Genomic DNA, 18,254 nt, shown 5'->3' on the forward strand with positions numbered 1-18,254 from the left:
AGCTAAGCTAGTCGGCGCTGCCAGACTTAGACAATGCATGCACTGAGACAAAAATGCGTTTGCCCACCTATCTAAATGTAAGAGAGATGGTGAATAACCCCTATTTCAAAAAATGGTGGAGTGTTCCTTTAAAGGGTTAGTTCGCCCATTTAAGACATGAAGTTGTATGGAATCCTTACCAGCACTATAGTGCATACACACTGACCCACTCTGTAGTCACCTCCCTGGTCAGAGTTCTGGCCGCTGGAAGTTTTTCAAGAAAGTACTCCCGGTTAGTTTCCGGGGCCTCAAAACGTCTCGGGTTATGACTATAACCCTTGTTCCCTGAGAAGGGAACGAGACACTGCGTCGAGAATCGACACTTTGGGGACGCTCCCTTAGCGTGCGCCTCTGAAGTAAGTATGAAACTAATCCAATCCTGATTGGTGTTGCGTCGTGATGTAACATGTGACGGCATAACCGGATGCATAAAAGTGACGCTGACACACACACACATCAGCGCCGTGATGAAGCAAGACACTCTAAGGCCTCGAGGGGCGTGGCAGGACGACGCAGTGTCTCGTTCCCTTCTCAGGGAACAAGGGTTATAGTCATAACCCGAGACGTTCCCTTTCGAGGGAACTCAACACTGCGTCGAGAATCTACACTTTGGGGAACGAATGCCCACTAAGCCACGCACCGAAAACAGGCCTGCCCCGGAGTGAAACTGATTCAGGCACTCAGCTAGGACGAGAGCACGTGTGCGCCAAGCGTACTAGGGAGGTGCAGACTATAGAACCTAACAAAAGTGTGTGGGGTAGCCCAACCGGCTGCCTCACAGATCTCCTTGATGGGAACTCCCGAAAGGAGGGCCCTAGAGGACGCCATGCCTCTAGTAGAATGAGCCCTAACGGCCAAAGGTGAAGGGAAATTCCGCACCTTGTAGGCCTACTTATGGTTTGTATAGCCGGGAGCCCCTAATAGGTGATCCAAAACACACTACAGTAGGTCCGACCTCCTCCAAGAAGAGGACCTCTCAAGGTAATACTCGGAACTCTGACTGGCAGAGCAAGGAACCTCTCCTTTTCTACCGACACATGAGGTGGAGGATGAAATACTTGCAGGACCATGGACCTAGCCATGATAAATTGCACTTAAGGCACATAGCTGGGTCTCGGATGCAGGATGGCCTTAACTCCGCCGGGGGCACACCCCAAGCAAACTGGCGATAATGCCAGGGCTTGGAGATCTCCCAGTCTCTTTAAAGAAATAGCTAAGAGAAAGGCTATCTTGAACGTGAGGTCATAGGCGAAGCCGACTGGAGGTATTCGAAGGGAGCCAGGGATAGCCCTTCGAGAACCACCGCCAGGTCCCAGGAAGGAACCCTGGACCTGACTGTCGGTCTCATCCTCCAATACCATGGAGAAATAGTATGACCAGTTGGTGCCTCCCTAAAGGCCCAACATTTAGTGGTGCATGGAACGCCGCAATGGCAGCCACGTACACCCTACGTGTGGAAGGGGAGAGATTCGCAGAGAAACAATCTTGAAGAAACTCCAGAACTGAAGCCATTGGGCAGTTAACTGGGTCTAACTCAAGTTCTCTACACCAAGTAGAAAAATATTTCATTTGAGGCCATATAATCTCCTAGTAGACGGAGCCCTGGAGATAAGTATGGTTTCGACCACCCCAGATGATAGACCAGCATCTAGGTACTGAGCCCCCTCAGAGGCCAGACCCACAATTTCCACAGCTCTGGATGAGGATGGAATATAGTGCCCTCCGCCTGAGACAACAGACCCCTCCTCAGAGGAATCTGCCATGGCGGAGCTATCAGGGGTGAAATTAAGTCTGAAAACCATACTCGGGCTGGCCAAAACAGGGCTATCAGAAGAAGACTGATGCCCTCCTGACGGACCCTCTCCAGGACCCCCGGGAGCAGAGCGATCGGGGGGAAAAGCATACAGGCGAAGCATCGGCCAGGCCTGTACCATGGCATCCAACCCCAGCGGGGCTGGATGAGTGAGGGAGAACCAAAGTGGACAGTGGGATGGACGTCCCTCGAGACGCAAACAGATCCACTTCCACTGGTCCAAACCTCTGCCATATGAACTCCACCACCTCTGGATGGAGTCTCCATTCCCCGGGCCTCAGCCCCTGCCTCGACAGGATGTCCGCTCCCTGATTCAGATCCCCCGGGACATATATTGCTCTTATAGATAATATTTTCCCTTGGGGCCATAAAATGGTCTGATGCGCCAATCTGGATAGAGGGCGCGATCTGAGTGTTCTTTGTCGGTTTAGATAAGCTACCACTGAGACGTGGTAACCTTTGATGTCTGTGAGGAAGCTCCAACATCTCTAGGCAATTTATATGCCAAGAATGATGATGGTCCTGCCACAGACCCCTGGCAAAGCGGCCGTCCGAGACCGTGCCCCAGCCAGCGAGGGAAGCGTCTGTCGAAACAGTTTCCCGGCGACATGACGCCCCTACCACTAGCCCTTGGGACAAGAACCAAGGTTTCTTCCATATTAATAGGGAACGAAGGCATCTGCGCGTAACCTTTATTATATGGAACGGATTCCCCTTGGGGAAAAAACCCTTGGCTTTGAGCCACCACTGAAGGGGCCTCATGTGAAACAGGCCCAAAGGAATTATGTTGGATGCCGCTGTTATGAGGCCCAGCAGTCTTTGAAATTGCTTTACAGTGATGGCCTGGCCTAGCTTTATCCCGGACACCATGGCCAGGATGGATTCGATACGAGCGGGAGACATACGTGCCCGCATCGTAACCGAATTCTATACCACGCCCAGAAGAGTAGTCTTCTGAGCTGGGTCCAACACATTTTTCTTAGTGTTGAGCCTCAACCCCCGGTTCTGAATGTGGCCAAGGACGACATCTCGATGCCGAACTTCCATTTCTCGAGACTGGGCCAATATGAGCCAGTCGCCGATGTAATTCAGTATACGGATGCCCTGAAGCCTCAGTGGAGCCAGAGCCGCATCCATACACTTTGTGAACGTGCGGGGAGAGAGTGCTAGGCCGAACGGAAGAACCCGATATTGGTATGCTTCGCCCCCGAAAGCAACCTCAGGAACCTTCTGTGACATGGAAGGATGGAGACATGAAATAAGAGTCTTTTAGATCCATCGTGACAAACCAGTCCTCGGATCTGATTTGGCTCACGATAATGGGAATAGTAAGCATTTTGAACCTGAATCGGAACTGAGCTCCCTCAGAGGCCAGACCCACAATTTCCACAGCTCTGGGAATAGTAAGCATTTTCAACCTGAATCTCCTCAAAGAACGATTCAAAAGCCCTAGATCTAAAATTGGCCTCAGTCCGCCATCCTTCTTTGGAACTATAAAGTACCGGCTGTAAAACCCGGACTCCCTGTCTGGTAGGGGAACACATTCTATGGCCCCTAAATTCCAGTAGAGTCTGTACCTCTTGTTCCATAACCCGAGCCTGTTCTGGAATCACTGCAGTCGGTACCACCCCAGCAAACTAGGGAGGTCGGGCACCGAACTGCAATCTGTACCCATAGAGATATATTCGGAAGGCGTTGCCATTCTTCTACAAAATCTACTAAGGGAACCAGCCCCTCGAGACTGGCCTCGGGTGTTTTCATCACCTCGGGTGATAACATCTTCTACCCTGAGGGCACCTGCTGCTAGAACAACCTCGATTGTTCCACAGGGGGGGCAGCCCTCAGAGGTCCTACAATTAGGACCTCTTCGCCTGAAGGACGGCCCTCAGGTCACCCTTCTGGCTGGAGGACTTCGGTTGAGAGTGCTTCCTCTGTTTGCCAAACTCAACAAGGCAACGCTCTCATTTTTTTTTTTTTTTTTGCTTCCTGAAACCTGTCAACGACTGTAGTGACAGCGTTGGAAAACAGGCCAGAAGGAGATAGCGGAGCGGCCAACAGGAAATATTTGCCTCACTTAGATCTTTAAGAAGATCGGCCTGGTACGCCTGCAAAATCGTCCTAGAGTGCAGGCACGCACCAGCCTGACCTTTTCTTTTCTAAATATTTTACCAAAGGAACCAGGCTCTCGAGCCTGGCTTCGGGTATTAATCGGGATTCGTTCTCGACCCCCTGAAGCGGGTTTCCGGAAGGGCTGGACCGAAAAAGATTCTCGATTGGCGAACGCGAATGCTGCCTGGCCGCAAAAATGTGGGGCGGACAGTGCAGCCTGCGTTCGCTGGAAACCGATGTGTCCCGAAACGTTTCTAACGGCGGAAGAGCAACATCGATTTCCTGCACCATATAAGCCCAGCCAACCAGTGCAGAGGTGTCCCTGCACGGTTTGTTGGGCAGCGCCGGGGCTTAAAGTGAAGATGCCGGATCAGGAGAAAGATAGCACGCTAAAGCTTCCTCCATCTGCGGCAACTTGCCATAACCCGACTCTCTCGCACCCACCACATTCGAATAAACATATAATGAATGTGGTGAGATACCTAAAGAATGGGGTTTTTCCCAGGATCTACACATATATATTTATATTTTTATAAAGATCTGGGAAAAACAGTAAGCCCCGGCTCTGAGGTTGTGAACGGTGCTGCAGGAATTTCTCGTCTAGTTCATTTTGACGGGGATCATCCTGCTTATTTTGTGGCCAGCTCATATATTTTATATATATAAATATATTTATTTATATATTTATTTAGTCTGGCCACCGCACGCATCACAACCTCCACAAGCTCTACATAAGCAGAAACATAAGCCGGCGAGTGTGACTCATGTTGCTCGTTCCCGATGAGCACATCTACTTCCTTATAAACAGATAGCTCGAGCACTGGGCACTCGTCACGGGCAGAAGAAGCCGCATCGCGGGCTTCTGCGTCGTGAACGAGTGTCATAGAATCTGCGGATGATGAGAGAAAAGGTGCCTCAGCAGTCTCGTTCTCATCCCCGAGATCCTTCTGCGATCTCCACGATCTAAGCCGTCGCGCCGCCTCAATGGACGCGGGACCCGAACCGCGGGGATCGTGAGCCTGGCCATCATCAGGAAATAATATAGCCAAGCGGGAGCGCAGCACTCTAATAGGAAGTGCTTCACAGTGTGCACAGGCAGCCCTCTCGAGAGCTGACAGTGCGTGCTGCGCCCCTAAACAATACACACACACACAGCTGATGCGTGTCCCCACCCGTGGCATATATATTATCTTGGGCAGGGGTGCACACACTTAGTGTATTGTTCACTCGCCATAATACAGAGCTTTGCACAGACAAACAACACCAAATAAGACAGACAGTTTCACAGAGAGCGCTTGCTGAAGAGCTAAAGCTGATGTGTGTGTGTGTCAGCGTCACTTTTATGCATCCGGTTATGCCGTCACATGTTACATCACGACGCAACACCAATCAGGATTGGATTAGTTTCATTCTTACTTCAGAGGCGCACGCTAAGGGAGCGTCCCCAAAGTGTCGATTCTCGACGCAGTGTTGAGTTCCCTCGAAAGGGAACTGTGGGTTTTTACGTGAAAAAATTATTTGCGTTTCAAAGCTTGATTAATTTTACACACAAAAAACACGCCGGTCAAAATTCATACCTCAGTTTTAATCGGCACTATTTTCTTTCCATTTCTATCAATCCGCGCTGCTGTCAACGTCAACAGTGCGCACGTTCCGATCAGCTGTTCCATAGTGTATAAACAATCGTTTACTAAACGATGTAAAAAGTAGAAAATTAACGATGGTGCGAACTTGTAAATTTCCAGGCTGTGACCACAAGAATGTGCAGGGATCACCGTTCAGATTCCATCGTTTTCCTGTTTCGGATATAGCTACGAGACAGCTTTGGCTGGTTGCCATCGGCTACTCTACAGGGGCTAAAATATCCAGAATCAAGGATTATCGTGTGTGCAGTGCTCACTTCAGCGAAGACGATAACATCCCCAACCAAGGAGGAAAAAGAAAAAAACTGATTTTAAAGAGTTTTGCTGTACCAGTACCACGGGTAAGCTCTATTTACTAACTTTATGATCCCATGTCTAAACTGTAGCCTACGGTAAACAAGCTGATGTTTAGACTCCAGTGGAAAACACGTGAAAAGATGTCTAATATATAATTGGATTACTGTGCACTCAGTATAATAATAATAATGCAGTCAGATAGACTATTCTATAGCCAACTGGTCAAGACAACGTGAAATTCTGAAATAAAAAACAACAAAGCAACATGAGCGATCACTTACTCTGCAGACATCTGACCGTCAAATCCAGCTGGTTTGGGTCACTTTTTCCAATTGATTTTGGGTACGTAGAAGAACGTCTGCAGGACACCATCATTTAGCATTGCAGGGAAAACGTCATTGGATGTAATGCAGACAGACGGTGCGTTGGCCTCCTCGTCAATCGATAGGTTTTGCAGCTGTGGGATGATGAGTTCCCATTCGTGGCAGCAATAGCTTTCAACCTCTGTTGGCATAACTTGACAATTTGAACAAGTGCACCACCATTTGTCGTTCATCCTGGCTCTTGCTACAGCTGTGGCCCCAGCATCAACTTGGACAACTTCATCTCTGTCCTCTCGCTCTCTCTCTTCCCGTTCTATCTCCATCTGTTGAAGTTCGGCATCAGTATACTCCGGTTCATAAAGGTATCCCTTTGGCGTTGTGCTAAAATTACTTTCATCCTCATCTGTTCCGTCTGACATTGTGCTAAAATTGGTTTCATCATCAGAAGTTTCGCAGTCAGACATGTTGTCACTGAGTCGCGCTATCAACAGCTGATTGGAACGTGCGCACTGTTGACGTTGACAGCAGCGCGGATTGATAGAAATGGAAAGAAAATAGTGCCGATTAAAACTGAGGTATGAATTTTGACCGGCGTGTTTTTTGTGTGGATTAAATTAATCAAGCTTTGAAACGCAAATAATTTTTTCACGTAAAAACGCACAGTTTTGAGGCCCCGGAAACTAACCGGGAGTACTTTCTTGAAAAACTTCCAGCGGCCAAAACTCTGACCAGGGAGCTGACTACAGAGTGGGTCAGTGTGTATGCACTATAGTGCTGGTAAGGATTCCATACAACTTCATGTCTTAAATGGGCGAACTAACCCTTTAAGCATTTTTTTTTTCGCCGCAAAGTTCAAATTGGTAAAAGAATGCAGATGTTCCAGAAGTGTTATGGAACTGAAGGTCTTGAAAATCATTCAGATCTGATATTTTTTTCACGTCAATCTTTTTTGTACAATGATGATTCTTCATTTCACTGTTTGTCTCCATTTGAAGGCCACATTTTCAAATGTGGTTTTTGACCATGGCCTTCTCTGATGTCAGGATACAAACCAAAGGAACAAAGAATCTAATACTTGGAACAAATCAAACTGGGTAACAAGAAAAAAAAAAAGTGCATTCCTTTTTGAACATCAAAGAGAGAAAGTAGAACATTTGAGCTTGCAGTGAATCACATGTCAGGCAGCAGTCCAGAGCACTAGAACACAGGCTCATAATGAGGCATTCATGAAGACACTACACACATTATGACAAATAAGGACCCCGGTATCTCAAAACTCATCTATTAGTCTTCAGGCAAAAAATCCAAACACGGTTAATAAACTCTAAAATCTTACTCTAGAAACAATACATGCAGTCTTTTAGAATTTCTTCGAAGTCCCCCTCATAAACAGTTTCAGGAGTTCCTCAAATAAAGTGTGATCTGTTCCACTCCTGAAATTGAAATTGAACCAAAACACACAGCTAACAGTTTAAAACTCTGCTTGAATACACAGCACAAAGAAGGACAACAACGTCTACTACAACAGATCCTGTCGACACACTATCTCAGACAAAAGCTCACAGTGATAGGCGTCCTGCTGTTCACTGAACCAGAGCTGCTCTGCACAAACCCCGTTTCTTCTCAGCAGGAGCACGACTATCACCTACTGCAACAAAAACAAGCTTTTGCTTTTGAGCTGACTGCCAACAAAAAGATGCAGAGTGTTTTATTAGCTCAGCCGATGGATTCAGAGAGGAGAAAGACAAGACAATATTGAGGGGCAGTGTGTGAAAGCATATTAATTTGTTTTGACTAAACCAGAGATTATCAACTAACGGACCATGGTCCAGATATGGACCCTAGACTGGTTCCATCCAAATAATTTCTCATAATTGTCATAATATTAAACACTGTTTCAATGAGGCCAGAATACCAGAATGAGAATGAGCTTTATTACCAAGTATGTTCGCACACACAAGGTATTTGTTTTGGAGACAGAAGATGCTTCCAGTACACCGAGAAAACAACAGCACACAGATAGTAAAATAAAAAATAAAGAATAAAGATGTGAATAAAATACACACATAAACATGTATGTAGACCTCCGATGCAAAAGCCTGTCAAAAATTAGATAATAATATTGAGGGGATGCTCTCCACACATAGAGTTCATCAAATACTTACACTTCAAACTCACTAAATCCCAGCCTCAGCCCATTCAGAAATGCCAGTACTTGGGTAGAAACCTATACATCGGAGCCTGATAAAAATGTTAATATTAAACAAAAACTTTAGACAAACTTAGAGGCTTTTGCATCTGAAGTCTTACAGTATATAATCATTGCACAGTGGGGAGAACATTTAACTGTTCAAGAGGTAGATTGACTGGTGGAACTTTTCTTATGCCTGGCTTTTCTGGTGCTCAGTGCTCTGTAGCGCCGGACGGCAAATGTTCAAAGAGAAAGTGACTTGGATGTGAGGGTTCTAAAGTGATTTTCTGAGCCCTTTTTCTCACTCTGGATGTAAACAGATCTTGGAGGGTGAGCAAGGGAGCACCAATTTTCCTCACAGCAGTCCGAACCATCCTCTGTAGTCTTCTGATGTCTGATTTTGTAGCTGAGCCAAACCATATAGTTACAGAAGTGCAGAGGACAGACTCAATGACTGTAGAACTGCATCAGCAGCACCAGTGGCAGGTTGAACTCCTTCAGCTGGATCTTTTTTGCAATAGAGCAAATATGATTGTCCCCCTTCAACTCCTGATAGATGGTGGTGCACAGGAACCTAAATGACTCCACTGTTTTCACAGTGCTGTTCATGATGGTGAGTGAGGGTAATGCTGGGGTGTTTCTCCTCTAGTCCACAATCATCCCCACTGTTTTGAGCACGTTCAGCTCCAGGTTGTTATGACTGCACCAGACAGCCAGCTGTTCAACTTTCTGCCTATATGCACTCGTCACCATTGTGAATGAGGCCGATGATGGTTTTGTCGTCTGTCGTTTGGGGGGAGGGGGGGGGGGGATTTGAATTTCCCCTTTCTCACTAGCTGTTGCCTATCTGTCAGAAAGCTGGTGATCCACTGACAAATTGAGCTAGGAACAGAGAGCTGAGTTAACTTTGGCTGAAGATGTGCTTGGATGATAAAGTTGAAGGCCGAGCTGAACATCATCTCTTGATATGTTGCAGGACGTAGTGCACTCCCATGTTGACCGCATCATCCACGGACCTGTTTGCTCGATAAGCAAACTGCAGGGGATCCAGCAAGGGTCCTGGGATGTCCTTCAGGTAGACCAACTCCAGTCTTTTAAATGACTTCATGACCACAGGCGTGAGAGCGACAGGTCTGTAGTCATTAAGTCCAATGATTTGGGTTTTTTTGGGATGGGGATGATGGTGGACCGTTTGAAGCAGGAAGGGAATTCGCACAGCTCCAGTGATCTGTTAAAGATCTGCGATAAGATGAAGGCCAACTGGACAGCACAGGCTTTTTAGACAGGCTGGTGAGACACCGTGTGGGCCTAGTGCTTTCCTTTTCTTCTGTTTCCTGAAGACCAGACGCACATCCTCTTCACTGATTTGAAGTGCAGGAGGGGGAGGAGGGGGGTTTGCTGGAGGTGTTGATGGTTGTGCAGAGAGACCGTCAGAGTGGGTGTGAGCATGGGATTTTCAAATCTGCAGTAGAAATCATTCAGGTCGTTGGCCAATTGTTGATTCACTACAGAATTGAATGATGGTGTCTTGTAGATTGTGATGTCTTTAAGGCCTTTCCACAGTGATGCATGTGCGTTGGCTGAAAACCTGTTTTCCAGCTTTTTAGAGTAGCTCCTCTTAGCCACTTGAATCTATTTTGTCAGTGTGTTTTTGGCCTTTTGAATCTATTCCTATAGGCATCTTTTTTGACCTGACGAAGCTGTCTGAGTTTCACTGAGAACCATGGTTTGACGCTGTTGTATGTTAAATAAGTCCGGTAAAGGATGCACATTATCGTCACAGAAACTGATGTATGATGTGACAGAATCTGTGAGCTCATCCAAATCAGTGGCAGTAGTTTCAAAATCACTCCAATACGTGCACCCGAAGCATGCTTGTAAATCTTGCTCTGCTTCATTAGTCCATCTTTTAACAGTCCTTATTACAGGTTTAGTTGATTTCAGTTTCTGCCTGTAGGTCTGTATAAGATGAACAAGACAATGATCAGAGAGTCCTAAAGCTGTTCTAGGGACAGAGTGATATGCATCCTTTACTGTGGTGCAGCAGTGGCAGTTCGAGGGTGAGGTTTGCTTGATTAAAGTCACCAAGAATACTAGTAAGACAGTCCGGGTGTTGTTTCTCAGTGTCTGTGATCTGATCAACCAGCTGTTGCAGCACTGCACTCACGCACGCTTGCGCTGGAATGTAAACACTTACGAGAATGAACGAGGAAACTCCCGTGCAGAATAGAAGGGTTTACAGATAACGAAGAGCGCTTTTAGATCGGGATAGCACATCTTAAACACTGTTACATCTGTACACCACGTTTCAGTGATCATGTCCCACCACCATGAGATTTCCCCACTGATTCTGCGTCGCAATCCGCTCTGAACAGCTGGAAGCCGGCAGATGTAACGCAGTGTCCGGAATGGCTCCATTCAGCCACGTTTCTGTGAAACAGAGTAGTAGAATTTGAAAAGTCCTTATTTGCTTGGGAAGTTTTTCCGTTTGTTGGGTAGAGAGTGGAGATTCGCCAGATGGATACAAGGCAGCGCAGTTTTAAAGCCGCGCTGTCTAAGCTTGACTAGCGTCCCAGCTCGCTTTCGCGTCTTGAAGTGCTTGAGCATCACTGCTGCTCCTCCGACTACAATGTTCAACAAAACGTAAGAACAATAAAAAACCAGTAGAAGATTGGGTGGTGTGTTCTGCCAAATGTTCAGCGGTTCATCCCTGCTGAAACTGATTGTATAATAAAAACTAAAATCAGGACAAACTAACAAATAAACTAACAAAATCGGCCATACACGGCTTAAATCTTGAATATTCTGATGATAATGTCATAGTGTAAAGACAGCTTAAGAGTAATTTCTGTTTGTCCATTTGCCAATTATTAAGACTCAAAGGAAAAATTGTCAATCTAATTCTGCATATGTTTAATCAAAAAGTTGTTTTATTTATTTATTTTTTCAATCATTTATGACTCTATACTAGACAAAGCAGCAGTCATGAGCTGCTTTTCCACTTTCGGAACAGGAACAGTTCTTATTATATTTCCTCTTGAGCTTGGGTCAATACGGCACGATTACAAATCGTTCTCTGCCCGGAATTCTCAGCACGGTTGTCTAACCGTCAGGAAAACTTTCATTTATAAGAATTCTCAGAGTTCTGGGAGACCGCTTGGGATTTTAAACAGAATAGTCCAGAATACTGGCTTGGAATCAGTCATGCATATTGTGTTGATTTCCAGTGCTGGACAGTGCTGTTTGCCACTGAGGAGTGAGGAGGATGTGAGGAGCAGGTGTGCTAAACAGCTCCCATGTGAACACACCACCGACAGGAAGATCAGTTTCATACAGCAGGCCTACACAGGATGCACAAAGCATTCTGCAGAGGAACAGTGATGATCTCAAACCCTCAGTGGTCGAGACCTACTGTACTAAGTGACAGCAGAACTGGATAGACCTGGTTGCAACATATTTATCACATAAATGTATCTGACAAAGTCACTTGTTCTTGTCATGTAAACAGAACCCTGTGACCCAACATGATTGACCATACTTCTTTTAACACATGGCTCTGTATACTGAGCATGTTGCAAAATCCGAAAACTCATTGTGATAGGTGGTCTTAGGGGAATTATTCTGCCTGTGTCAGGCATTTGAGGCAATTTGACAGGCATTTGAAGGGAAACCACCTGAAGTTCACATTGACAAGATTAACATGAGCCCCTCCATCTGGCACACATGTGCCACAACCGAATACAATCTAATCACAGAGTGAAACTTATCTGCTCTGTCTTGCAGACATGTGAGCAATATATGGCCATCAGTGTAACTGCAAAGCTATAAATCATTGCACAACTGAAAGAAATTAAATTGAGTGAAGATAACCTGTTCTGGCTACACTACAAATTGCTTAAAACAGGAAGCTACTGTAAGTATCTGGTTCTTCATTTGTGATTGCCACTTTTGCTATAGAGATATGATTTAAAATGTTTTTTTTTATTCCCACAACCCATTTGTTATACTCTATACAAAGAGCACAAAAAAGAAGACAAAATTTGCTTATCAGCTTGTTAATATCTCCCCAGCACTGTATATATACACTACAGTTCAAAAGTTATGTTTGGCAATATTTTTGTATGCTTTTAAGAGAAATCTCTTAAGACTATGGAAGCCTGTTTTCTCAACAGAATAAAAAAAAGTTTTTGATCTCACAACTCAAACTTTTATTCTCACAATTGCAAGTTTATATATCATAATTAAGACATTATTTCTTTGAATTGTGAAAAATAACTTTTTTACAAAATTCAGAGTAAGATAAAGTAGCAATTACCTTTTTTGAGTTTTTTTCTCGGAAGAGTTTTTTTATTGAGTTTATAAACTTGCAATTGCGAGAAAAAAAGTCTGAATTATGAGATTCTCAGTATAATTACTCCAGTCTTCAGTATCACATGATTCTTCAAAAATTATTCTAATATGCTGATTTGATGCTCAAGAAATATTTATTTTTATTATCAATGTTGAAAAGAGTTGTGCTGTTTAATATTTTTTGTGGAGATAATTTAATCTCTGATGAATAGAAAGTTCAAAAGAACAGTTTTTATTTTAGAATAGAAATTTTTTGTAGCATTATAAATGTCTTTACTGTTTATTTTGTATTCTTGCTGAATAAAAGTATTAATATATTTCAAGAAAACAACAACAACAACAACATTGTGCTAATCCCAAACTTTTGAATGGAGGTGTATGATAGATGAAATACATAAGAATGTTATGAAATTTAAAGAGATACTTTTTGCTTATACAATGCATATTATCAAAGGCACAGCTAGCACAACTCACCAGACAGGACAACCTCAATAAGATCTCCCTCATGGATATCCTCTGCCGACATTAGCCGCTGGAGGATGTTGTCTGAGTTCAGATCATGGCGGAAGAGCAAGATCTTATCGTACAAGCCAAAGAATCCACATTCTGGGAACTGAGGAGGGGAGGATGGGATATGTTATTAATAATCAAATCAAACATCAATGGAGCTTCTTTTCTTCATCAGAACTTTACATTTTATATTATAAACTTTTGAGAAGATCTATCTATCTATCTATCTATCTATCTATCTATCTATCTATCTATCTATCTATCTATTAGGGCTGTCCAATATGGACAAAATAATCATATTGCAATTCTTTTAATGAATATTACAATTGTGATTTTAGTTGCGATTTTGGCATTTGATTTTGCTTTTTCAAACATGCTACATTCTAAATGTATTCAGTGCACAAGAAGTACAAAACAAAACATTTCACAATAAAATAAACATAATATTAACAGCTTGATAAACAAAACTGTAATAAACTCTTTAAAACAGACAAAATTAACAAATTATGGTTAACTAACCTAAACTCCAGTCATAACAATAAATAAAAATGAACAGAAATCAAAACCAAAAAATAATTTGCTATATAATGGACCGTTAAACTCATGGCGTAGTATTTCACTTCAACGCCCGCCTTACATTTATCATTCATTTCAGGAATAGCAACTTGTGTGAAATGAGTGCGAGATGGCAGCTGGTCTCTTTTGTCGAGTGTTTGTATTAGTCTTCGGAAGCCGTCTTTACTGACGATGTATGCAGGCACCATGTCTTTGCATGTATGATATTGCGTCTGTAATTTCTTTGTGCCGTTTTGATCCGAATTCTCATAAGGCGTAACGCTTGCAAATGCTTGAACGGTCGGTTCAGGCTGGCTTTGAGGTGTGCTTTTGTTAGTTTCGATGAACTTTGCCAACATGCATTGATCATACAGTTTTTTATGGCGTTGTTTTAAGTGTTGGAACAGTTTTGTAGTATTGCCCCGTTTCATTGCAATAATCATTTGACAGGTCTTGCAAATTACCTTGCTTACACATTCTCTCTCCTGAATTCAAAATACTCCCAAACGACTGATGTTGAATTTCTCTTTTGCACCAAATAATTTTTATTCTGACCTGCATCCATATTTTATGTTCTTTCCTCCCGTTCGCCTATTCTGTTCTCCCGCTCAGCTTCGTGATAATTACCCACAACCGCTCAGAATCAGGTATTCAAGAGATACATATAATGATGTGCGATGAGTCCTAATACCCTAGAGCCAAAGACAATATGACAAGAGAGAGAGACACAGAAAGGAACATCCAGGCCCTGTTTTTCAGCTGTGGCTCCCCCTCTAAGGAGATTACTAAAGCTGGGAGGCATGCAGAGCAGAGCGCCTGGAATATTAGCCCTGCAAAGGGAAGGTCTGTAAAACATCTGTTGAAATCAAGCCCACACAGATGAGTCACACTACTGTTCTTCACTTCCTCCACCACAGCTCTTCTCCACGTGGAATTATTTTCAAGATAGAGAGGGCTCATTAAACTTGCTTATATGACCTTTTAATTTTTTTTTGCATTTTTAAGGCTATGTAATGGAGGCCAGCTAGTAAAGAGATGTACAGGTAAACCTCACTCCCCTGGCTTCAAGAGGCGCATCAGCGACTGATGCTAGAGGCTGTGGTCTTTAGCGTCTCTGTTAATGCTCCCGCCTCTCAAGCTGATGAAGCCGGTTCAAATCCAGCGTGGAGCATGTGTGAGTAGGACCAGTTACATCTAAATATATCCGTAAAGACAGAGTGAAATATTTGCAAACACAGCAAGCAGTGTCTCTAAAAATCAAATACACAGTAAAAGGATTTTTCAAAGTTGTAATTAAAACAAAGATTATTTGAGTACTCTTTTTTTTTTAAAGCAAATACTATTTCACCCTTTCTACTTCAAAATGTCATGTATAACTCAATGTGTTACTTGCTTTGAAGTTGCTTTGTAATTATTTGTTAAAATTTACTAGCAATTTCTGAGAGAAAATTGTTAAATCCTATTTTTCTTTTTTCAGTGTACAGCTTTATGATCAAGAATTTGAGCAATTAACCTGATCTATTAGATGACACTAGTTAAGTTTAGAGAAAAGGACAAACATTCCAAAGTGGAATAGTCACACAGTCAGAGGTGAGAAGTCCTGTCAGGAAATGGTGATCACAGCCAATTCTGAGGTATTTCCTCTTATCAAGAATCACCAAACACCCTCCCATTGAAAATATTTCACACTAATATGTCTCTGGTGTACTCTGGAATCTGTGGGATCTACATCAGGTCTTCTTTAAAGCTAAAGGATTTTTGGGAGTATTTAGAGAAAGAATTATTGAATATGTCAAGTCAAAGTGTCAATGTACTTATGTAGTGCTTTTCACAATCCGCATTGTTTCAAAGCAGCTTTACATTAAAATCATCATGATGTTAATGATGATTGATGTTTATATCTTTATGCGTTATAGTGGAATTTAGCAAATTAGAGCCAAGTGATATTATTTTGACACAATGCAAGCAATCAAACAGTTGAGATTTTCTATATAGTATATTTTGCCATATGCAAGATATTCAGTATGTATGAGGATAAAGCTGGACATACTTGTATATCTAACTTCATATAAATAGCTGGGTGATTGATACATTTTGCGACTATATAAAAAAATCATGAATGTACTGTATGTATAGGAATAAGGTTGGATATCATACTGTATATAGCTCAATTTCAAAGACATTCAAATCTAAGTCAACATTGTGATTAATGATTCCCTTTACTAAAGCAAGCATCCCTGTAACTTAGTTACGGTTATGGATTTGAATCCTTTGCACTATGAGCATAAATGATACCTCAAATTATGTGAACTGAAGGATGATAAGACAAATAAATACATAAAATCCCACAGACTTACAGTACTGACACTGAAGGCGAAAATACCATATTGTCCGTGTACCTTCGGATAATTTGTTTTCTAGTTATTGTCTTCAAAATGGATAAACAAAGAAACTGCTCATTTATCACAAATTCGACCTTTCTCGTGATCATAAAAAACAATCTCATGTTGTGTTTTCTTAGTTTTATTTTTGTTTTCATCACAATTTGTTGAAATGCACCAAATGGAAATACAATAAAACCAAAATGGATAAACAGCTTGTATATTCGATCTGTACATGTGAGCGAGAATTAAATGGCCCTTTTCACTGATTGGTCAACCAAAGATCAAACCATGCCGTCATCAGTTCTTCCTCAGTTCCACGAAACAGAATAATAGTCATCCACTGCTACAGTTGGACAGCACGCACCGAATGCATTTAGTCTAAATTGTAGTGAATTGCAAATCAGTATCGATTTAAGTGTAAATACGCAACAGAACTTTTATTTTAGACAACATAATAGTTACTTTTTGACAAGGGATTAAGTAGAACTTAAATGACAAATATGAAAAGATATACAAGACATTATTTCATATCAATGGTCACAATATCTACAGTTCCCTTTCGAGGGAGCTTACGATGCGTCGATAACGCTTTGGGAACGTCTCCAGCGTGAACGCGTCTGAAGCATCTATGTCAACTAGTCCAATGGAAGGGATGATCGTCATGGGCGGGTGACGTCATGACCAGGAAATGATAAAAGGGTATCCGGTGCAAACCGGAATTAGCTTCTGTTGCCTCAGCAAGCGATCTGTGTATCTGTCTGTCACTATTTACTGTTGTCTGTTCAATATATATATCAATAAAATGGCGAAACAATTATTCAAGCAGTGTGCGCCTCCCTGCCCGCATTATTTAACGGGAGGGGACACACACGAGCTTTGTGTAATTTGTTTGGGAGTGGAGCATGCCGGATCAGCCTTCGAGGGGGCTGATTGCCAGCACTGTGAGCGGCTACCGCTCAACATGCTCCACTCCCTTCTGTCACTTTTTGAGGAAAGGGGTGCAGGACCCGCTGTTGCCGAGGCAGCACGGAGAATGCATTCCTGGGGATCGCAAAAGGATCTCTCAGAGGGAATGGAGACGGGTCCGAGGGCTCTTTCTCCTCCTTTGCCTGGGGGATCCTCTGCTCTCTCTCCGGTGTCGGAAGCCCGCTCTGCGGCTTCTTCCGCCCGGAGAGAGAGCCCAATGCTTCAGTGCTCTAGCTCCGAGGAGTTAGAGGTTCTGAGCATTGGTGAAAGTGACACAATCACAGGGGAAGGCGATTCGCCATCTCTTTCCCCAGCTCATGAGGAGTTGGTGGAGGTGATAACTCGCGCTGTCGAGAAATTAAATATTGATTGGCCAGCCGAGAAAAAAGGCGCTCGTCCTAAAAGCAAATTAGACGAGCGTTTTTTACCATCTAATATTTCACCCCCACCACGAGGTCTTCCATTCTTTCCCGATCTGCACAGTGAGCTGTCCAGATCGTGGAATAAGCCATACTCTTCGCGTATTTCTAGTCCCCAAGTCCATATTTATTCTAATATAAAGGGTATGAGAGAGTCTGGTTACGAGTCGATGCCCCGTGCTGAACAGACGCTCGCGAGCTATCTGTCACCCGGTTCAGCATCGTCTCTGAAGACCTCAGCTTTGCCCATTAAGCCATTAAAAACTAATATAGTGGGCAAAGCTTATATGGCAGCAGGTCAGGCTGGAGCGTGCTTGCACGCCATGGCACTGCTTCAGGTTTGTCAGGCTGATCTGCTGGGGGACTTGGACAGGAGTGAGGGAGGGAGTGAGGAGTTGAGCCTTCTGGAGCCTTCTGGAGAGATTTCAGGGACCCGAAAAACAGTCAGAGGCTTTTAAAAAAATTCTCCCTCGCCGTGTCCAACCCCCTGGGGCTGCTGGGCGTGAGCAGCCCCAGCCGTATAGCTCCTCATATAGAGCACTGCAAAAGGAGAGTGTTGCGTCTCATGCTCCCCCTCAGAAACACTGGAAACAGACGCAACACATTCAGCCGAAGCCTTCGAAGCAGAAGACCGATCTGAGGACCGTTCTTCAAG

At 43.6% G+C, this 18,254-nt stretch overlaps 1 protein-coding gene across 3 annotated transcripts in view; it reads right to left on the minus strand.

Annotated features, from left to right (window-relative positions):
- The window catches only part of prkd3 (protein kinase D3), a 261,740-nt gene that overhangs the window by 127,003 nt on the left and 116,483 nt on the right, over positions 1 to 18,254 (minus strand). For all 3 annotated transcript variants that reach the window (XM_077238666.1, XM_077238668.1, XM_077238667.1), the window contains exon 3: positions 13,240 to 13,378. In XM_077238666.1, the coding sequence (XP_077094781.1) occupies positions 13,240 to 13,378 (139 nt within the window). The remainder of the gene's footprint in view (positions 1 to 13,239; positions 13,379 to 18,254) is intronic.

Source organism: Siphateles boraxobius, unplaced genomic scaffold (genome assembly GCF_051911475.1).
Source record: "Siphateles boraxobius isolate OS27281-9 unplaced genomic scaffold, OSU_SipBor_1 22, whole genome shotgun sequence".
Lineage (NCBI taxonomy): Eukaryota > Metazoa > Chordata > Actinopteri > Cypriniformes > Leuciscidae > Siphateles > Siphateles boraxobius.